Source organism: Helianthus annuus, chromosome 2, assembly GCF_002127325.2.
Source record: "Helianthus annuus cultivar XRQ/B chromosome 2, HanXRQr2.0-SUNRISE, whole genome shotgun sequence".
Lineage (NCBI taxonomy): Eukaryota > Viridiplantae > Streptophyta > Magnoliopsida > Asterales > Asteraceae > Helianthus > Helianthus annuus.
Genome location: NC_035434.2, coordinates 156,918,573 through 156,942,241, shown reverse-complemented (window position 1 = coordinate 156,942,241; position 23,669 = coordinate 156,918,573). Strand labels below are relative to the sequence as shown.

The 23,669-nt window shown below is 41.8% G+C and overlaps 1 protein-coding gene across 1 annotated transcript; it reads right to left on the bottom strand.

Annotated features, from left to right (window-relative positions):
* Positions 1–17,130: 17,130 nt before the first annotated feature.
* Positions 17,131–18,588, bottom strand: LOC118486337. The gene is made up of 3 exons (XM_035982713.1): positions 17,958–18,588; positions 17,460–17,816; positions 17,131–17,393 (listed from the first exon to the last, which is right to left on the bottom strand). The coding sequence occupies exons 1-3, from the start codon at positions 18,586–18,588 to the stop codon at positions 17,131–17,133; spliced, it is 1,251 nt and encodes a 416-aa protein (XP_035838606.1).
* Positions 18,589–23,669: the final 5,081 nt, after the last annotated feature.

Here is a 23,669-nt window from a genome sequence, read left to right as displayed (position 1 = left end):
TTTTCTTTCTTGCTAGCTTCATTGTTTCTAAGGACCAGGTCTCCTGGCTTGAAACGTTCATTCTTGACTCTCTTGTTGTAATAGGCTTCCATTCGTTGCTTGTACTTGGCTTCTTGGATTGCGGCTTGATCTCGTGCTTCTTCTAGGAGTTGTAAGTTCAACATGGTCTCTTTTTGGTTTGTTTCGGGATCCATGTTGACAACTCGTTGTGTTACAACTCCTACCTCAGCTGGGATCACAGCCTCGGATCCAAATACCAAGCTATAGGGTGTTCTCTTATGGCTTGTTTTTTCGGTTGTTCTTATGGCCCATAGAACACTAGGCAATTCGTCAAGCCAGTTGCTTTCGTACCTTCCCAATCTTGTTTTGATACCTTCCACTATGCTTCGATTTGTCCTTTCGACCTGACCATTTAATTGCGGGTAAGCCACTGAGCTGAAGACCTGATTGATCATGTACTCTTTACACCAAATGCTGAAAGGCTTCTCAGCAAATTGCTTCCTATTATCAGTGACGAGTACCCCCGGCAATCCATAACAACAAATAATGTTCTCCCAAACAAAGTCGATGAACTGTTTGCCTGTAATCTTTGCAAGTGGTTTAACCTCTGGCCACTTTGTAAAATAATCTATTGCCACTAGCAAGAATTTTACTCCTCCTTTGCTTGGGGGAAATGGACCAACAATGTCCATTCCCCATTTATGGAATGGCCATGCCGAGGTTATTGGGACAAGGTCATGCTTAGGACTTTTTGGGATTGGTGCATGGATCTGGCAAGCATCACATTTTCTTAATTACTCAGCGGTGTCACGATGCATTGAGGGCCAGAAATACCCAAGGTTCATGAGTTTTGCAACCACCGACCTAGCTCTAAAATGGGCTCCGCATATGCCTTCGTGAATCTCTTTGATCAAATACTGACTTTGCTCAGGACCAACACATCTTAGCAAGGGGGCAAGATAACCCTTTTTGTAAAGGGTTTCTCCTTGTAGTACGTATTGCCTTGCCTTGATTTTAACCCTTTCAGCTTCTACTTGATCATTGGGTAGTTCACCATTTTTAAGGAACTTCTTGATTGGAGTCATCCAATTTGGGTCTTCGTCAGTGACTACGTCTTGAACTTCCAACTCATCAATTGATGGAGCTTTTAACACTTCTACTAACACCTTCTTTGTTAGGTGAGCAAAAGTAAAAGATTCAAGCTTGCTTAAGGCATCTGCCTTCTTGTTTTGGGACCTTGGAATCTGTTTGATTGTACACATTTGGAAGGTGTTCATCAATTCTTTGGATTTTTCTTTGTATCTTCTCATGTTGGGCTCTTTGGCAACATAGCTATCGTTTACTTGGCTTGAGACCAGTAATGAATCAGTGAACACTTCAAGCTTCTAGACCTTCATCTCTTTGGCCAGCCTTAAACCGGCGATCAGTGCCTCGTATTCAGCCTCGTTATTGGTGGTCTGAAAGTCAAAACGGATAGCATATGTGAATTCCAACCCTACTGGGTTGATCAAAATGAGTCCAGCCCCTGATCCTTCAATGCTTGAAGCCCCGTCAGTAAAAAGCTTCCAGGCTTCAAGGTCAGAGGGTTCAGAGGTTGCAGTGCTTACTTCAGTGACGGTTTGCTTAGGGACTTCTATAATGAAATCAGCCAAGACTTGGGCCTTGATGGCCTTTCTAGGGACATAGGTGATGTTATGCTCACCTAGTTCTATGGCCCATTTGGCTAATCGTCCCGAGTTTTCTGGTTTTTCAAGCACACTCCTGATAGGTTGGTCTGTGACCACTTGTATAGGGTGTGCTTGGAAATACCTTCGAAGCCTTCTAGCTGTTTGGACTAAGGCTAGGGCAAGTTTTTCTAGAGGAGGATATTTGGTTTCAGCCAATTTTAGAGTTTTGCTGAAGAAATAAACGGGTACTTGGATTTTTTCTCGTTCAATGGTGAGGACCGCGCTTATTGCTTCTTCGACAACTGAAAGGTAGACTGAAATTAACTCGCCTGTTTCTGGGGCTGCCATGTCAGGTAGGGAAGCTAGGTGCTGCTTCATTTGGTTAAAGGCTTCATCGGCCTCTTGTCACACCCCGATTTCCACGTGTCACCGGTGGGCCCGGTGTGGGGTACAGTGACGTAGTTGGCATCGTCATAGACAATCAACACAATATAATAATGCACAGCGGAAGCAGAATAGATACATTTCAACTTTTAAATAATTTGCAATAATAAATATCACAGTAGTTGAAACGGATCCACAGGCGGATCAAATAAAATAAGATAAAAATAGTTCAACAGATATATTGTCGTCCGAGCTTGCGAGACTATAGTGGACGCTCTTAGGAAACAACCAGCCTATTTCCGTATAGTACCTGCACTTAACCTTTTGGGAAAAATACGTCAGTTTACACTGGTAAATACAAATCAACCGACTCATTTTGAAAATGATTGAAAATTGATTTAAATGCACAAGGCATAAATACTTTTATTAACTTGGGATAATTATATAATATAAACTTGTGAACGAATTACATGCACTTTTATCTCTGGTGGCCCGGGATCTACTGTCCGGGCTAGAGATTAAATGACACACCACATTAAAGAGTTATACACGTCGGGTGTACGCCTACACCCCGTGCTCTGGTCGTGGCCATCTCGTAAGATAATGCCAAGGATATCCGGGACACGGTCAATAACCCCCCAAAGCCTTTAAGTAAGACAAAACTGTTTAAACGAAGTCGCACAAGCTATTCAAGACTGTACACCTATAAGGCGCAGGACTTGTGCGCCCGATCAAGCGGTATTTTAAATACCGTACCCCAAGCCCGTATAGGGAAAATAAGTCAAAATGTATTTACCTGAGCAAGTATAACTCACAAATGATAAGTGTTGGTAGCTTTTACCGGGCCTCCTAATCTGGAACAAAGGTTTATAATTAACCTATTAGATTCCTAACGGGTCTTTTATTTAAGCCTAAGCTTTGACCGGTTAGTTTTAGGAATGATACGGTTTACGCACGATTAAGCGATAGACCGGATAGAATGTGATTTAGACCCGACAAGTTTGAATACTTGTATAATATGGGTATACTAAATACATTCTGGATTTTGAAACAAAAATGATATCGTTTGACCCGTTTCGGTCAATTTACGCAAACTAGTTACGTAAACCGAACCGAACGCGAAAAGGGCGATACGGGTAGACCAATGATTCAAATGCAAGTTCCCTGATGTAATATGCTCAAAATATGATATTATATCAGTAAGTTATGTTCTATATTGCCCGGAATAATTTTAAACCCAATTTATGCCTTAGAAGGGCATTTTGGTCATTTAAAAGATAATAAAAGGGTAAAATTAGAAATCTGAGTTTCGGGTCTGGTTCATACAGTAAATATACTTAATATAACATATTATATCAGTAGGGTATGACCCATATACCAAATTTATCAATTAAAACCAAACTATGCACCGTAGGGGTATTTTAGTAATTTCACAAGGGCTAAAAATGCCAAAACTGGAAATCTGAGTTTATATACTTATACTTACTGTTTTTATATGAAAATATGCTAAACACATCAGTAGGTATAGGTCTTATATGTTTAAAACAAGTATAACGCTTACTATGCGCTTAAAACGCTAAATATGCGATTTAAGGGCGTTTTCGGGTTTTCAATTTAAATCTGAGATTTTTATATTTCCAGAATACTTAAAATAATTTATTCATCATATAAAATCAGTAGAAAAAGGTTTCGGGTCAAAAGAATGTGTAAAACTCATTTTATGGCTAAAATGGTCAAAACCGACATAAGCCGAAATGACTAGGCGATCTAGGATCCGTTCAGCCAAAAATTAATTAAAAATCATCAAAATTCCCAGAATATTATATTACTTCAGTTGGTAAAAAGTTTTGTACCAAAACGTGGCCAGAAACGGGTTCTACGCAAAAAGGACCGTTTATGTAAATTTATAATATAGTTTTACGCTAATGGCCATAACTCACAATCTGGACCACCAACTGATCCGAAACTTTCGGTGCAAGTTCATATATTAGAAATAAAGATTTCTATCCTTTCACTTTTCCAAAAATCACGTTCTAAATCAAAAAGGGCAAAATAGTCAACTTTATGCATAAATCGGAAACATGCATTCGAATAGGCTAAGCATAGACTCAATCAAAGAAAATTCCAGAAAGTTTTACCAAAATAAAAATGGTCAAAAATACTTTCCAATACAGATCTCGAACATGCATGTACGAATCCGAATCGATAGTCTACGAAATAATCGTTTTACAAGACTTTCGGTTCCGATTCGTGTCTATACTATAGATTGTCGAGTTGATGATGATTAAAACACATTCTTATATGTATTACAAGTTATTTATGATGATCAATCAGATTGCATGTCTAATATATTAACATTCAAGCTTATTTTTGCGAAAATCAATTCTGTTGACTTTTTAGAAACATGTTTGACTCGACATTTAGCATGCATGCAGTGGGAATCAGAGAGTACCCTTTAGAGGGTTTGTTTCCCACATAAATACCAATCTATAACAAGTTTCAATTCGAGAAATGACTGAAAGAAATCCGTTTAATCGGAAAGTCAAAGGTTATGAACACCCAGTTTGACTTTTAGCAATAATCACTACAAAAACGGATTAAAGAACGAATTGAAAGCTTACAAGAGTCCTATAGGTGTTTAGTGAACACTAGAAATCAGCTTTGATGGTCGGATTAGCTCCAGGAAGTCTTGAGAGCCCTTGCAAGTCTTGAGAGTTCTTGTTCCCAATTGTAAATGCTCAAGAATGTGATCAATTTGGATTTAAAGCTGAAATCTTTAGGTTTACTGTTGTAGTAGCCATGCAAGGAATGTTATTGGGTAAATTGGAGGTGCCACCAGCTGTTACCAACATCAAATTCGGACCAAACTATCCATTTTTGCGAATTCTGTCGCTGGGCAACCCACGCGGCCCGCTTGGGCTTTACCAGGCGGGTCGCCTGACCCTGGTTCAGCCAAAACAAGTTTCAACTTGACAGCTTTGACCCCTGAACTTGTACGCGATGTTTCGGCTACTTTTCTCGACCCGTAAACCCCCGAACTTGGTTTCTAAGGACCTTAGGACTTTTACCAACATGGTAATGCCCTCGGATAACTTTGCGCTCAACCGAAAAGCCCTGAAATTCGACGTTGACGCTTTTAGTCCCTTAAGTACGGTTTTGGCCATAACTTTCTCATACATTGACGAAACTTCATGAAATTTTTACCACATATTCTAGTGAGTATATTTTAGCTATACAAAGCTTCGGGTCTGCCAAAAGTTCACTCAGAGGTATAAATTAAACATGTTGACACTTTTGGCCCCTATAGTTTGAAATACTTCACTTTTGTGCAATTTCCGCGTCGTATGATCCATGAACCATCCGTTTAAGGTTATAAACATTATGTAGGGTTATCATAGAGTCTATTTATCCATTGTTGACACTTTGGACCCTTACGTTCCATAGTTTTCACTGTTTGTCACTTTTAGTCCCTCTAAAGTATGTTTTCACATAACGGAACCTTATGACACGTGTCAAGACATTATTGGACGAAATTTTTCGAGGTGTTACATCCTCACCCCCTTAAAAGAAATCTCGACCCCGAGATTTATTCAAACAAATGGGGATATTTTTCTTTCATCGTGGATTCCACTTCCCACGTGTATTCGGAACCTCTACGGGCATCCCACTTGACCTTAACAATAGGCACGTGCTTCCTTCGAAGCTTCTTTACCTGTCGATCCTCAATCGACAAAGGTTTTTCCACAAATTTTAGACTTTCGTCTATGTGTATATCTGTATGCGGTATAACTAGTGAATCGTCAGCGAAACACTTCTTCAAGTTACAGATATGGAACACATTGTGAATAGCACTAAGCTCTTCAGGCAAGTTTAACTTATAAGCGACTGCCCCGACACGTTCGATTATCTCGAAAGGTCCTATGTATCTCGGGCTCAGCTTGCCTTTCTTTCCAAATCTCATCACACCCTTCCAAGGTGATACCTTAAGCAACACTTTTTCACCCACATCAAAGTGAAAATCTTTGCGCTTAGGATCCGCATAACTTTTCTGCCTATCCCTGGCAGCTTTCAAACGATCACGGATCTGAACGATCTTGTCTGTCGTCTCAAAGACGATATCTGGTCCAGACAACTGGACATCTCCAACTTCTGCCCAACAAATGGGCGATCTACACTTCCTACCGTATAGGGCCTCAAAAGGCGCAGCCTTTATGCTGGAATGGTAGCTATTGTTGTAGGAGAATTCAATCAGTGGTAAGTTCTTATCCCAACTACCACCTAAGTCGATCGCACATGCACGAAGCATGTCTTCCAAGGTTTGAATAGTACGCTCGCTCTGACCATCAGTCTGAGGATGGTAAGCCGTACTAAAATTCAAACGAGTGCCCAACGACTGTTGGAAACTCTTCCAAAAATGTGACGTATATCTAGTATCTCTATCAGAGATAATAGATATAGGTATACCATGTAGCGCTACTATCTTATCGACGTATAATTGAGCTAACATATCTGAGCTATACGTCTCTTTGATGGGTAGAAAATGAGCTGACTTAGTCAGTCTGTCTACTATGACCCATATGGTATCATTTCCCTTTTTCGTCTTTGGCAACTTGGTGATAAAATCCATTGTCACCATTTCCCATTTCCATTTGGGAATTTCAGGTTGTTGAAGCAAACCTGACGGCTTCTGATGCTCGGCCTTGACTTGCGCACAAGTCAAACATTTGGCCACATACTCGGCCACGGACTTTTTCAAACCAATCCACCGGTAGTTTGATTTCAAATCCTGGTACATCTTATCCGCTCCAGGATGAACGGAATATTTAGAGTTGTGGGCTTCCTGGAGGATAACATCCCGAAGTCCTCCATATACTGGAACCCATATTCGTCCGTTTAGTCGTAACATTCCCTCTTTGTCGTGGGATAACTGCTCCTCAGTTACTCCCAACTTTTCTGCAGGATAGTTAGCTTCCAGCACAGCTTCCTTCTGTGCAGCTAACACCCTTTCATTCAAATTATTCCTTATTTCAATGCGCTTGGCATTGATTCTGATCGGTTTAACCCTTTCTTTTCTGCTTAAGGCGTCGGCAACCACATTTGCCTTGCCTGGATGGTATCTTATCTCACAGTCATAGTCATTGAGAGTTTCCATCCATCGCCTTTGTCGCATGTTCAATTCCTTCTGATTGAACAGATGCTGAAGACTCTTGTGATCCGTATATATTATACACTTGGTTCCATACAAGTAGTGTCTCCATAGCTTCAATGCAAATACAACCGCACCTAATTCCAAATCGTGGGTGGTGTAGTTTTTCTCGTGCACTTTGAGCTGTCGAGAAGCGTAGGCAATGACTTTGCCTTTCTGCATGAGTACACAGCCCATGCCAGTATGTGATGCATCACAATACACCACAAATTCATCTATACCATTGGGCAACGTCAACACTGGCGCATTGCTCAGCTTCTGCTTCAGAATGTCAAAGGATTCCTGCTGCTTAGGGCCCCAATCAAACTTAATCTTCTTACGGGTCAACGAAGTTAGGGGCGCAGCAATCCTTGAAAAGTTCTCGATAAATCGCCTATAATATCCTACCAATCCGAGGAAACTGCGAATCTCGGTAGGAGTCTTCGGCTCCTGCCAATTCATGACTGCTTCGACTTTAGCGGGATCTACTTGGATACCACGCTCGCTTACTACATGTCCAAGGAACTGGACTTCTCGAAGCCAAAATTCACACTTCGAAAATTTGGCATAAAGCTTTTCTTGATGCAACAGTTTGAGAATACAACGAAGGTGTTTCTCATGGTCAACTTGGCTCTTCGAGTAGATAAGAATGTCGTCAATAAAGACAATGACGAACTTATCTAAATAAGGTTTGCAGACGCGATTCATGAGATCCATGAACGCGGCTGGTGCGTTAGTGAGCCCAAACGGCATCACTAGGAACTCGTAATGTCCATAACGAGTCCTAAACGCTGTCTTGTGTACGTCTTCCTCCTTGACCTTCAACTGATGATAACCTGACCTTAGGTCAATCTTGGAGAAATAGCTTGCTCCTTGCAACTGATCGAACAGATCGTCGATCCTGGGTAACGGATATCTATTCTTGATAGTGACCTTGTTAAGCTCACGATAATCGATGCACAGACGCATCGACCCATCCTTCTTTTTAACGAACAAGATTGGCGCTCCCCAAGGAGATGAGCTAGGTCTAATAAAACCTTTGGCTAAAAGCTCATCCAACTGCGTCCTCAACTCCTTCATCTCCGTTGGTGCCAATCTGTATGGTGCTCTTGCTACAGGTGCTGCACCTGGTATGATATCTATCCGAAACTCTACTTGTCTATCCGGTGGCAACCCGGGTAGCTCTTCAGGAAATACTTCAGGATATTCCGAGATAACAGGAATATCTTCAATCTTCGGCTTCGGCTCATCTATGGTAACTTGTGCCATATAAATGACACATCCTTTCTGCATGCATCTGGATGCCTTGAGCATGGACACTTGCTCCGGCAATCCATGCTGGGTATCTCCTTGAATAGTAAGTGACTCACCAGACGGAGTCTTAACTATTACTTGTTTTCTGTTGCACAGAATCTGGGCTTGGTTACTCGACAACCAATCCATGCCTATCACTATGTCGAATCCAGCTAGCTTAAAGGGAAGCAAGGATAACGGGAAAGAATGATTCCTAATGGATATAACACATCCATCTAGAACAGTTGAGGCGGTTTCTATGGTTCCATCGGCTAATTCCACCTCATATTTCACACTTAAGGTTTTAACAGGAAGGTTCAACAATTTACAAAACTTATCATCTACAAACGACTTATCAGCCCCCGAATCAAACAAAACTCTAGCAAAAACATCATTTACAAGAAACGTACCGGTAATGACGTTATCGTCAAGGACTGCTTCCTTTGCGTCCATTCTGAAGACTCTCGCATTAGTCTTCTTCCCTTCCTCGGCCTTCTTTGCAAACTTTGGGCAGTTGGGCCGAATGTGACCTTTTTCGTTGCAACCAAAACAAGTTGCATCCTTCATTTTCTTGCAATCCACAGCTTTATGGTCTGTGGACTTGCAGATTCCACATCGTTTTTCTGAAGACTGTGATTTCGTTTCTAACCGACACCTCCCAAAGTGGTGTCTCCTGCAGATCTTGCATCTGGGTTTCTCACCCGACTGATGATCACTTTTCCTGGACCCCGACCCTTTCCTGTGGTCGTTGTTCCCTCTATGTCGCTTTTCAGACCTTCGTGAGGTGTCATCCTCACGTTTCCGTTTGTTCTCCTCAGAGCTCTTCATGGCTCTCAATCTAACCACGTCTTGAGTGAGGGAGAGGGATAGATCTGCTACGGATCTAAATGTAGTAGGTCTTGACGCTTTAACACTCGCCTTTATCTCCGGTGCCAGGCCCCCAATAAATCGAGCAATCCTACGCGGCTCCGGGGTCACCAAGTAAGGCACTAAACGAGACAACGTGTTGAACGTAGTAAGATACGCTTGACAATCGAGGTTCTTCATAACTAAGGATACAAAATCCGATTCGATTCGCTCGACCTCGTGCTGCGGACAGAAGTTCTCTTTAATCAGGGCCACAAACTGTTCCCATGACAAACCGTACAGTGTGGCCTTACCGGCAGCTTGTAGGAGTGACTTCCACCATGCTAACGCATCTCCCTTGAATGACTGGGACACGTATTTCACGACGTCCCTATCAGCACACCCGCTGATATCAACTACAGTGTCCATCTCGTCAATCCACGTCATACAATCGACGGCTCCCTTTTCCCCAGTGAAATCTCTGGGCTTGCAAGATACAAAATACTTGTACGTACAGGACCTGCTGTACGTGTCATGTTTCAGCTTAATCTCCTGCTTTGGGACGCTGCTGTGGTTGGAGGAGTGATTATCATCCTCAGCTTTCTTTGGCTCACTCTTTTTAGAGGGTGGCTTACTATGAGCCTCAGAATGAGTCTTGGGCTTTGCGTGCGTCACTGTGCGGGTTCTACTCTGAGTACCACTAGATTCCTTGAACTGCCTATCCATAGCCTTGGCGACAGCATTATCTATCAGTGCTTGCAACTCTGCACCGGTAACGTGAATCTTTGCATTATCTGAGCGTTCCCCAGAATGACTGTTGGTTTCTTCCGATTTGGCCATCGTAGCTTTAAGCTACAATAAAGGACAGGGTCTAATTTAGAACCTAACAGTATTATCGTTCTAGACGATTTATTAACCATGGTATCAAGAACCTTAGCAGTTAATTTAATAAATTTCATTCAGGCTCTTATTAGCAATCAAGGAATGAAAATATATATATTGGCACCATAGGCCTAGTCACAACGGACAATTACTAAATCATAAATTTAGATTCTTATAGGGTTATAAATTGTATAATTAAACAAATAACCCTTTACTAGACAGAGAGTCATAAACCACAACTGTCATTATATATCATAGTTATAACCCGTAGGTATCAAGCCATTAATAGACTTGTGTACAGATATAATCTGTAGATAATTCTAAAAAAAGTGGCTTGTGTGATTTTGCAGATCATGCTTGGCCAGGAATGTTAACATGGTTTCAGATGTTAACAGGGAGTTGAATCCTTTCAACCAGGTTTTACCATCAGAGCCAGGCCTGTTAATAAGGCATTCAAGCTAGGTTATACCTTACTAAGATTCTTATAAATGGCAAATCAAATAAAAATTGATATTTTCCATTATTTTAATATTATTCATGCATATAAATAAAAGGATAAATTCAAATTAACCATTTCAAATTTCAAATAAAGTACCAGTACATATTTGCCCTAAACGGGACTTTGAAATAACATGGATAACATGAATAACATGAATAACATGAATAACATGCCCGCGCAGGGGCTAAACAAGTAACAATAATAACAAAAATAAAATAAAGCAAACCCACGCAGGGGTCAACAGAATAGCATACCCACGCAGGGGTAGAATAAGATAGATATACCCACGCAGGGGTAGAGTACAAGGATAGATGTCCACACAGGGACATAAGTACATGAGACAAAAATCGAAGGATTCAATGATCCCTCTTGCTCTTACCCTTGAGCAGGTCAAACACCTTCTTGAACATGCCACGGTTGTGACGGCGATCACTTTGCAACTCCCGTCGCATGCTATCAATCCCATGCAGGATTTCCTGAACCTGCGGCGGCGACATCATAGGCGCCGGTGGCGGTGGCTGGAAGTGCTGCGGCTGCGGCGGCTGGTACGGCTGCGGCTGCGGTGGCTGCTGGTAACCCGGAGGGTAACCAAAAGTAGACTGCCCAGCAGTCCAAGTGTCTCCCAATGGACCACTAGGTGGGAGTGAGCTGTAGTTCACAGCTTGCCAGTAAGGGTCTCCCGTGTAATCATAACCCTGGGGGAATACATGCTCGAACGGGTTGAACTGAGCGGCACTAGCATAAGCCGGAATCGGCTCTCCATAGTTCTGCGGCGGCAGAGGCGGGATCGGTACAGAAGTAACCTCTGATACGGGATGTTGAGACTCCCCCGTCTCGGACTCCCCGGGAAGAGACGTGTAGCGGCTGCTACTAACATGTGGAGGGGTGCCTATGCGAATCCCTCCGCGCGTAGACATGCGCGCATTCCTCCTTGGCCTCTGAGGCGGAGGAGGTAAAACTGGTGGCGGCGGTGGTGACGGAGTGATCACGTCACGCCACAGGGCCTCAGATAGGTCCTGCGGTAGAGGCGGCTGCTGCTGAAGCTGCTGCGAGTGGTGCTGCGAGTGCACTGGCGAAACCTGGTGAGACTGGAGCATCGGAGAGTTGTGGCTGGGGGTGTAATACCAATCATACTGCTTAAATCTCTCCTGAAAGCTGTCCACACCATTGTAGGGTGATCCCCTAAATGGCGACCCATCCGATATCTCAATCGGATGGTTAGGCGTACCTGATGGCGGTAGCGAGGGGTCCGTATCCTCGTCGACGTCCATCTCGTGACCACCAGAAAAGTGGTCCTCCGGTCCAAGTGGGTTATGGCCCACTGGCTCATCCCCAAAAGCATTAGGGTCATACAAACCCTGGTAGACTGGTGCTGGATACTGGTGTGGTGACTGCTGCAAAGGTATGTAGGATCCATGCGAACCATGGGGCCCATTCTCCGAGTGGGGCCCAAACGAGTGGGGTAAAGACGGTGAAGTGCTGGCGGATACCGAGTGTCTAGCAGGCTCGGCGAAAGACCTCCAAAGGTCGTTGGCGGCTGTGTTGTGCGTGGCGGATGGAGCTCGCCTATGTGAGGGCCCTGCCTCATGATCGTGAGACGTAGCAAATCCTCCTCGACCTCTCATTCGTGGCGGCATAGTGATCCTATCAAAAGTCAAACAAGTTGCACGACAAATATATAAGACAATGCAAAATAACAAAAATAAATTAAACGAAATGTTGAACATTTCCTAAGTTCTTTGTCTAGACTCGAAAATCGAGGAATGTGCAATTGTGTAACTGAGATTAAACACATTAGGATAGTGTTTAATTCACTCAGCGTTGGCTCTGATACCAACCTGTCACACCCCGATTTCCACGTGTCACCGGTGGGCCCGGTGTGGGGTACAGTGACGTAGTTGGCATCGTCATAGACAATCAACACAATATAATAATGCACAGCGGAAGCAGAATAGATACATTTCAACTTTTAAATAATTTGCAATAATAAATATCACAGTAGTTGAAACGGATCCACAGGCGGATCAAATAAAATAAGATAAAAATAGTTCAACATATATATTGTCGTCCGAGCTTGCGAGACTATAATGGACGCTCTTAGGAAACAACCAGCCTATTTCCGTATAGTACCTGCACTTAACCTTTTGGGAAAAATACGTCAGTTTACACTGGTAAATACAAATCAACCGACTCATTTTGAAAATGATTGAAAATTGATTTAAATGCACAAGGCATAAATACTTTTATTAACTTGGGATAATTATATAATATAAACTTGTGAACGAATTACATGCACTTTTATCTCTGGTGGCCCGGGATCTACTGTCCGGGCTAGAGATTAAATGACACACCACATTAAAGAGTTATACACGTCGGGTGTACGCCTACACCCCGTGCTCTGGTCGTGGCCATCTCGTAAGATAATGCCAAGGATATCCGGGACACGGTCAATAACCCCCCAAAGCCTTTAAGTAAGACAAAACTGTTTAAACGAAGTCGCACAAGCTATTCAAGACTGTACACCTATAAGGCGCAGGACTTGTGCGCCCGATCAAGCGGTATTTTAAATACCGTACCCCAAGCCCGTATAGGGAAAATAAGTCAAAATGTATTTACCTGAGCAAGTATAAGTCACAAATGATAAGTGTTGGTAGCTTTTACCGGGCCTCCTAATCTGGAACAAAGGTTTATAATTAACCTATTAGATTCCTAACGGGTCTTTTATTTAAGCCTAAGCTTTGACCGGTTAGTTTTAGGAATGATACGGTTTACGCACGATTAAGCGATAGACCGGATAGAATGTGATTTAGACCCGACAAGTTTGAATACTTGTATAATATGGGTATACTAAATACATTCTGGATTTTGAAACAAAAATGATATCGTTTGACCCGTTTCGGTCAATTTACGCAAACTAGTTACGTAAACCGAACCGAACGCGAAAAGGGCGATACGGGTAGACCAATGATTCAAATGCAAGTTCCCTGATGTAATATGCTCAAAATATGATATTATATCAGTAAGTTATGTTCTATATTGCCCGGAATAATTTTAAACCCAATTTATGCCTTAGAAGGGCATTTTGGTCATTTAAAAGATAATAAAAGGGTAAAATTAGAAATCTGAGTTTCGGGTCTGGTTCATACAGTAAATATACTTAATATAACATATTATATCAGTAGGGTATGACCCATATACCAAATTTATCAATTAAAACCAAACTATGCACCGTAGGGGTATTTTAGTAATTTCACAAGGGCTAAAAATGCCAAAACTGGAAATCTGAGTTTATATACTTATACTTACTGTTTTTATATGAAAATATGCTAAACACATCAGTAGGTATAGGTCTTATATGTTTAAAACAAGTATAACGCTTACTATGCGCTTAAAACGCTAAATATGCGATTTAAGGGCGTTTTCGGGTTTTCAATTTAAATCTGAGATTTTTATATTTCCAGAATACTTAAAATAATTTATTCATCATATAAAATCAGTAGAAAAAGGTTTCGGGTCAAAAGAATGAGTAAAACTCATTTTATGGCTAAAATGGTCAAAACCGACATAAGCCGAAATGACTAGGCGATCTAGGATCCGTTCAGCCAAAAATTAATTAAAAATCATCAAAATTCCCAGAATATTATATTACTTCAGTTGGTAAAAAGTTTTGTACCAAAACGTGGCCAGAAACGGGTTCTACGCAAAAAGGACCGTTTATGTAAATTTATAATATAGTTTTACGCTAATGGCCATAACTCACAATCTGGACCACCAACTGATCCGAAACTTTCGGTGCAAGTTCATATATTAGAAATAAAGATTTCTATCCTTTCACTTTTCCAAAAATCACGTTCTAAATCAAAAAGGGCAAAATAGTCAACTTTATGCATAAATCGGAAACATGCATTCGAATAGGCTAAGCATAGACTCAATCAAAGAAAATTCCAGAAAGTTTTACCAAAATAAAAATGGTCAAAAATACTTTCCAATACAGATCTCGAACATGCATGTACGAATCCGAATCGATAGTCTACGAAATAATCGTTTTACAAGACTTTCGGTTCCGATTCGTGTCTATACTATAGATTGTCGAGTTGATGATGATTAAAACACATTCTTATATGTATTACAAGTTATTTATGATGATCAATCAGATTGCATGTCTAATATATTAACATTCAAGCTTATTTTTGCGAAAATCAATTCTGTTGACTTTTTAGAAACATGTTTGACTCGACATTTAGCATGCATGCAGTGGGAATCAGAGAGTACCCTTTAGAGGGTTTGTTTCCCACATAAATACCAATCTATAACAAGTTTCAATTCGAGAAATGACTGAAAGAAATCCGTTTAATCGGAAAGTCAAAGGTTATGAACACCCAGTTTGACTTTTAGCAATAATCACTACAAAAACGGATTAAAGAACGAATTGAAAGCTTACAAGAGTCCTATAGGTGTTTAGTGAACACTAGAAATCAGCTTTGATGGTCGGATTAGCTCCAGGAAGTCTTGAGAGCCCTTGCAAGTCTTGAGAGTTCTTGTTCCCAATTGTAAATGCTCAAGAATGTGATCAATTTGGATTTAAAGCTGAAATCTTTAGGTTTACTGTTGTAGTAGCCATGCAAGGAATGTTATTGGGTAAATTGGAGGTGCCACCAGCTGTTACCAACATCAAATTCGGACCAAACTATCCATTTTTGCGAATTCTGTCGCTGGGCAACCCACGCGGCCCGCTTGGGCTTTACCAGGCGGGTCGCCTGACCCTGGTTCAGCCAAAACAAGTTTCAACTTGACAGCTTTGACCCCTGAACTTGTACGCGATGTTTCGGCTACTTTTCTCGACCCGTAAACCCCCGAACTTGGTTTCTAAGGACCTTAGGACTTTTACCAACATGGTAATGCCCTCGGATAACTTTGCGCTCAACCGAAAAGCCCTGAAATTCGACGTTGACGCTTTTAGTCCCTTAAGTACGGTTTTGGCCATAACTTTCTCATACGTTGACGAAACTTCATGAAATTTTTACCACATATTCTAGTGAGTATATTTTAGCTATACAAAGCTTCGGGTCTGCCAAAAGTTCACTCAGAGGTATAAATTAAACATGTTGACACTTTTGGCCCCTATAGTTTGAAATACTTCACTTTTGTGCAATTTCCGCGTCGTATGATCCATGAACCATCCGTTTAAGGTTATAAACATTATGTAGGGTTATCATAGAGTCTATTTATCCATTGTTGACACTTTGGACCCTTACGTTCCATAGTTTTCACTGTTTGTCACTTTTAGTCCCTCTAAAGTATGTTTTCACATAACGGAACCTTATGACACGTGTCAAGACATTATTGGACGAAATTTTTCGAGGTGTTACACCTCTTCAGTCCATTTAAAGTCCTTCTTATCAGTGCAACCTTTGAGCATTTTGAAAAAGGGGAAAGACCTTTCCGCTTTGAGGTAAAACGCTTCAAGGCAGCAAGCTTCCCATTCAAGCTTTCAACCTCCTTCTTGGTCTTTGGTGGTTTGGCTTCAAGAACAGCTTTCACCTTGTTTGGGTTGGCCTTAATGCTTTGTTTCCCAACAATATGGCCCAAGAACTTGCCTTCCTCAAACCCAAATGAACATTTTTCGGGGTTGAGCTTCATGTTAACCTTTTTTAGGTTCTTGAAAGTTTCTTGAATGTCATCGAGCATTTGATATTCCGTCTTGCTTTTGATCACCAAGTCATCAACATATGCTTCTATGTTTTTACCAATTTGGCTTGCAAAGGCTTTGTCCACTAGACGTTGGTAGGTTGCTCTGGCGTTTTTGAGGCCAAAAGGCATCTTTTGGTAACAAAAGATTCCTTTATCGGTGTGAAATGCTGTCTTTTCCTCATCGTCTTCTTTCATGAGTATTTGATGATACCCTTTGTAAGCATCTAGAAAGCATTTGAAAGGATAGCCGGTGAGGGAGTCAACCTTGAGGTCAATTTCCGGTAATGGATAACAATCCTTGGGACAAGCTTTGTTGAGATCCTTGAAATCTATGCACATCCTCCAAGAGTTGTCTGGCTTCTTGACCATAACTGGGTTTGCAACCCATGATTGGTACTTGACCTCTCGGAGAATGCCGGCTGACACAAGCTTCTCAACTTCCTAGCATGCAGCCAAACTTCTCTCTGGTGCCAAACTTCTTTTCTTTTGAACCACGGGCTTGACATCCGGTGGTATTCTTAATTCGTGCGCAGCAATGCTCCGAGGGATCTCTGTCATATCTTCCGGACACCAAGCGAAGACATCGCTATAGTGTGTTAGCAACTTTTCGAGATATGAGAGGGTTTCTTGTGAAAGGCTTGGATTGACCCTTATTCTCTGTTCAGGATACTTAGGATTTATGATTAGCCTTTACTTGTCTTCTTCGCTTTTAGAACCTTCACCTTCAACCATGTAGGCTTCCTGGGAAGGTTAAAGGTTGCTATTCCCCTTTTGGTGGGAAATTTGACAGTGCCATGGCCGACGGACACAGCCATGTAAAATGCACACTGTCCTGGCCTCCCAATGATCATGTCATAGTTTGAGGGAATATTGGTAACCACAAAGGTAAGCGGTTGAGTTCTTTCTTTTTGACCTTCGCTGAAACGAACATTAAGTGTCAGCTGCCCTAAAGGTTTAAGGGGTATATCGGCAATACCTTTTATGGAGGTTCCAGAGGGTTGAAGCCTTGAACGTTCTTCATTGCTCAAGCGGTTGAAGAATTTCTTGAACATGATTTCAGTAGCTGCCCCAGTGTCTATGTATGCCCTACTTGTTTGTAATGTTCCCACAGTTGCTTCTACTACGAGAGGATTTGAAAGAGGGTCTTTCTCTGTTGGGGGAAAACAAACACACTGAAGCTCCCAAGCTTCCAACCGTTGCCTCTTGTATGGAACCCTTCCATCAAAGTCTACCATATTGACTTCCTTGCCTTTACCTTCAGCCATTTTGTCCCTTACTCCTTTTACCAAATGAGCAAGCTCCCCGGACTTAACAGCTTCTTCAATCCTTTTCTTAAGTTGGAAGTAATCATTGGTGTGGTGACCCTTTTCTTCATGCAATTCACAATATTGTGTGGAGTTCTCGTTTTTTCTGCTTTTGGGGAGAGGCCTAGGAGGCCGAAAGTTTTGCTTGACTTCTTCTGTTGCTAGGATTTCTTGAGGAGTTTTGGTGAGAGGTGTGAAACTCATGCCTTTTTCTCTGCTGGAAGGGTTGCGACCTTCAGACCTTCGATGGTCTGAACCCTTTTGGCGTTTGTCATAGGAGTTAAAGTTTCCTCTCTTTCTGGCTAGGCTGCTACCTCGCCAGTTGTTTCCTCTCTTCCTTTGTTCTTTGATATCTACTGCCTCCTCTACTCGAATGTGGGCCTCAGCCCTTTCGAGAGCTTCTTCCAAAGTCTTGGGGAGGGACTTGTTAAAATCCCTTGTGAGGTATTTAGATGTAATGGCGTTCATAAAACCGGCCACCCTCATTTTCTCGTCTTCTCCCACATAGGTCAGACCTTCCTTCTTGTATCTCTCTATGAATTCTCGAAGCCTTTCATCATCTCTTTGCTTGATCTGAAAGATCACTGTAGCATCTTTAACATACCGCCTTTGTTGGGAGAAATTGGCTAGGAACCCCTTGCTGAGGTCATCGAAGCTTCGAATGCTTCGAGCAGGTAAGTCATTGAACCAGATTCTTGCCGATCCGACAAGGGTTTGCATGAACATCAAGCAACATTCAACATTTGACCATTTCTCGATTCTTGCGGCACCAGTAAAGATCTGAAGATGGTCTTCAGGATCTTCCGTCCCATCATATGTTCTGATGTGGGCCGGCATTTTGATCTTTGTCTGGAAGTCATAATCGGCTATCTGCTGTGAAAAGCATGAAAGGTTACTTGGTTTATAAGGTTTGGCCAAATCTTCTTCAACCCTTGCACCCACATTGTTGTTACCATTATTGTTCCCTTTAGTGGCTAGCACTTGATTAATAAAGTGTTGCCACGGGAAGTTGGCCATCATCTGGGGCATGAGGTTGAAGCCTTGAAGGCTTCCGGGTGCAACAGAACAATTAACTCCCAAGGGAGTGCTCATAACGGCACTTCATGCCAAAGGGAGTACCGACAAGGCCTGTTCCCGTGAAGTTGTCGTTGAGGGTGGAAGACTTGTTACTGGGGACTGCAGGAGCTAGTCAAGGGTCAGCTCATGGCCTAGTGGAGCACCGCTTGGAGCAGGTTGGGATGAGAAGAGAGGGTATACTGTAGGATTTGGCCTTGCAGACAGGTACGGGTTAGGATTTGGTGGATTACTGGGACCTGCCTCGTCCCTAGATGCAAAAGGAGGAATGGGAGGTCCGGGAGACAATGTCGGCTCAGGCTCATCATAGTCCAGACGGATCCTCACTCCCTTGTCCCTTTCTCTACTCACATATTGGTTGAGGAGAGACCTCAATTCAAGGAAATTGTTGGCGACCCCTTCCGGGGTAAGTTCGACATGCGACGGGGCACTAGTGACACCAACATTAGGGGAAGGGACCTCTGATCTGGACGGAGTAGGTGTACTGAAAGTTAGGAACTCAGGAGTACCTCCCGGTGTCGAGAAAAAAACAGGTGTAGTTGCATGGGCTTGACTAACACCTGGAGTAGAAGTGTTAGGAACTTGATTCACTTCTCCGGGAGATCCACTTTCTGACATGGCAATTTCAGGAGAATGGAGCTACACTACTAGGTCTTTTGGAGAAAAATAGTGGCATAGCCCCACGGTGGGCGCCAACTTGTTGATGCAACAAATAATAGACCAAGGATAGTAGCTGGGCTGGTTAGGCAAAAGGGTTGAAGGGTTTAACTTTGCCTAACACAGGTCGTGGGGTCCCCCCATGTTTGCAAGACGTGGAAGGAGGTTCACTAGTTTTGTTCTTATTGTTTGCTATGTGTAACACCTCGAAATTTTGTGTCCAATGATGTGTTAACACGTGTCATTTGTTTACACGTGGCATCTATAATAAATAAAGGACTAATTTTGACAAACCTTGAAAGTATATAAATTCGAGGGTTATAAATGTCAACAAGGGTAAATATACTGTATAGTATCCCTAAATAGTGCTTAAACCTTCAAACGAATAAATTATAGATCGTACAAAAACAAAACGCGGAAGAAAGTGAGAGATTACAAACTACAGGGGTTAACTGTGTCAACATGTTTAATAATACCTCTGAGTGACCCTTTAACGTTCCAAAGACTTTGTAACGGTATTATACCCTCACTAAAATAATATATATGAATTTCGCGAAGTTTCGATATGAAACGAGAAAGTTACGATCGAATTCGTAGAAGAAGGGTTAAAAGCGTCAACAGTGAAAGTTAAGGCTTTCCAATATAATTAATAAATAAACCGGGGACTTAATAATGCGGGTAATTAACACGAGGCCCCTATCGGTAAATAACCGAGGGCCAAACCGCAAAGTTACCCCTTCAAAACCGAAAGGTCTGGTGAATCATTACGAAAGATTTCGTTATTAATGGCCAGATTCTGTAATCATTACAAAAAGATTTAAAAATCCTGAAATCTTAACCTTAGGCGGCCCGCGTGAAGGTTAAAGATTAGTTGAGGCGGGCCGCGAGCCTCCTTTGTTTCGCGTCTGTTATTTGATCTTTAGGCGACCCGCATTAAAATGCATGGGAACTCCCATGCGGGCCGCGTAAAGTGCCCAGATGCAGAATATTGATGTTTTCTTGACTTTTGGAGTCTTGAACGATCAAAAACCAACAAATGGGGCATGGGCACCCTATGCTCAACCCATAACACTTAGGGGACACCTACCATCACCTCTGGTCTGATTATAGTGCTTGTAATGATCAATGAGGCTTGACATTGGCTATAAATAGCACACCTTAGTTCATAACCATTCACACAACTCAAACTCACCTTTCTGATCATTCTAAGTGCTCCCAAGCAATTCTCTTCTGCTCTATATTCAAGAACACGCTTCTGTAAGTCGTTCATAACCAACTTGGCCTTGCATTTCCATAGTTTTAGCCTATAAACGCAACCGTCGTAACTAACGGTTGTCATTGCAATATCTTGCAAATGGTTCAGTCTTATGACGAATCAAAAATGGTTATGAGTTGGTATTTATGTGGGTAATAAACCTCTAAAATGGTTCCCCCTGATCACCACTCTAACTATGTCAAATGTCGAGTCAAACGTGCGGTTAAAAAGTCAACAGAAAGCTATTTTAGCGATTTATGCATAATCTGTAATATATATGTTATGGAACCTGTTTTGATAATCATAAAACATGATAATAAGTATATAAACATGTTTGCGCTCGTTTGAATCGATCATTTACTATATTGAACCGGTTCGGAGCCGAAAGTCGCAAAAGTTTGACTTTTGCTTTGACTTCAGTTCTGACCCGTTTTAGTGAGGTATAAATATGCCTTAGGACTCTCTTAAGACCAGGTCACATGTTGGTATAAACCTCTGTGGTCGGTTCATGAGTTATCCGAGTCTTTTGCGCAATTCCGTCATTCGCCTAAAAGTTGACCGTAACGGCCTTTTAAAATTAAAACGGGTATTTCGGACACGTGAATGGACCAAAACCTTGCTTGTTAAATTATAAGCATGTCCTTAAAGTTTCACGTCAATCCGAGGCCTAGAATGAGAGTTATGCTAAAAGGCGCACTTTTGAGAAAAGTTTTGTAATTAACGGCGCAATTAGCATAACGCCCACCTAACCCAAGTTTTCGTCACCAAAACTTTTACCCACTGTGGTAAAATAATATTTTGGGAATTTTAAAGATTTTTAATAATTTTTACCTTGCTCATAACCTGCGGTTATGGCTACGGTTCGGTAAATACCGAATATGCCCTTTTTGGCCAAAACGAGAGTTCTACAAGGTCTTTTGACCCGATTCCAGTTGCTACTGGTTTTAAATAATAAATAAAGTATTTTAAGCTTTATAAGCTGTTCGGGAAACTCAGATTTCCTGTAGAACTCGAAAAGCCAATTTAAAGTCTTTAAAATGACCGAAAAGCCCCTACGGGGCATAATATTAACTTAAACTCGTTACGGGCATTACGGACGGTATCCTACTGATACCAAAATACTTTTAAGGCATATTGACTTAGGAAATAAGCGTAGGACACTTATGGTTAACCGTTTCGCCTATTTGCGCACACGGTACGGCCCACGGAACTAGTTTTCGTGCAATAGCCGATATGGGTCAAATTATACTATTTGGACCCCAAAATCCAGAGTATGAACTATAAACCCATATAAAAACAAGTCACTGAACTTGTCGGGTCCAAATCATACTCCATTCTCGGTTTTCGCCTTTTCGTGCGAATTAACCATATCTATATATCGGAATCAACCGGTTTAAGCTACGGCTAATACAAGGACCGTTAGGATTCTAAGAGGTTAATTAACACCTTCGTTCCAGATTAGGAGCCCCAGTAAAAGCTATCGGTGACTTGATCTAAATTAAGGATTAATACTTGCAAAGGTAAATACTTTAACTTATTTCCCCTATATGGGCTTGGGTTACGGTATATTAATACCGCTTGATTGAGCATTATATAATTCCATCGCTTAGGTGGTTAATTGATTAAATATGATTGGCTCATTTAAACAGTTTTGTTGCTTATAAGCCTTTGGGGGGTTTAATGACCGTTGTCCCGGATATCCTTGGCATCATTTTACGAAATGGCCACGACCATCGACATCCCGGTGTAGGCGTACACCCGGTATAAAGTGTCGACATTAAAACTAAAAGACGTAGCCGTTGGTTTTCATACTACGGTTTTACGCAAACGTGGTGTGTCTATAAATCTTTAACCCGGCACGACCCGGGCCACTGAACGCATAAAAGAACATGTAAAACGTTCACAAGATGATTATGAATTTTCCCAAGTTATAAAAGAGTTTGTGCCTTGTGCATTCAAATCAATTTTAATAAACATTTTTAAATGTGTCAGTTGAATGTATTTACCAGTGTAAACTGACGTATTTTCCCCAAAAAGATTAAGTGCAGGTACCTAAACGTAATTGGCTGGTATTAGCTCCCTAGCGTCGGGATAAGCCTCGCAAGCTTGATTGCAGTATCTAATGGAACAATACTTTACCTTTATTTACGATCCACTGTGGATATTCAACTTCTGTAATACATTGATATTATGATCAGAGGTTGAAATTTATATATTTATCTTATGCTTCCGCTGTGCTTTATATAATTGTGTGGTTTGACTATATTGTTGCCAACATCGTCACGGTAATCCCCCACCGGGCCCACCGGTGAGACACGTGGAAATCGGGGTGTGACAGGTTGGTATCAGAGCCAACATTGAGTGAATTAAACACATTAGGCATTGTGTTTAATCTCAGTGACACAATTGCACATACTTGAGTCTAGACAAGAACTTAGGACAAATTCGGATTATTACTCCTTTTTGTCTTTATTTTCGATTTTGATTTTTAATAAGTTTTGGAGCAGGAAAATGCCACCTGTTATATTCCGAGGAAGAGGAAGGGGACGAAGAGGCCGAGGAGAAATCGTGACACATCACGATCAAGAAGCTGGACCATCTGGTACAAGACATCCTTCGATGACAAGAAGCGAAGAGCCACAGAGACGAAGAGATCTTTACGAACCAGCGAGGCATTCCACTTCGCACAGCTCGACGCCATCCTACCGGCACTCCTTTGGGCCAGATTCAGAAAATAATCCCAACAACCCACAACCTTCCTTCATACCTCTACAACGTTCGGTTTCGCACCGGAATTATGACGACCCTACTCCATACTACGTAGCTCAGTTTAATCCGGCTGACTACATACAGGAACCTTCAGGTTTTGTTCCACTAGGGCCACAAGACCATTTTTCTGAAGATCCCATGGAGGAAGATGAGGATCCAACTG

Excerpts from the sequence above, each read along its gene's own strand:
- LOC118486337 (XM_035982713.1), bottom strand. The coding sequence starts at position 18,588 with ATGCCGGCCCACATCAGAACATATGATGGGACGGAAGATCCTGAAGAC. Across the intron at positions 17,817-17,957 it reads CCCTTCCAGCAGAGAAAAAG|AAAAGGGTCACCACACCAAT; the intron begins GCATGAGTTTCA and ends AATTGCATGAAG. Across the intron at positions 17,394-17,459 it reads CCGCTTGAGCAATGAAGAAC|GGCAGCTGACACTTAATGTT; the intron begins GTTCAAGGCTTC and ends TTAAACCTTTAG.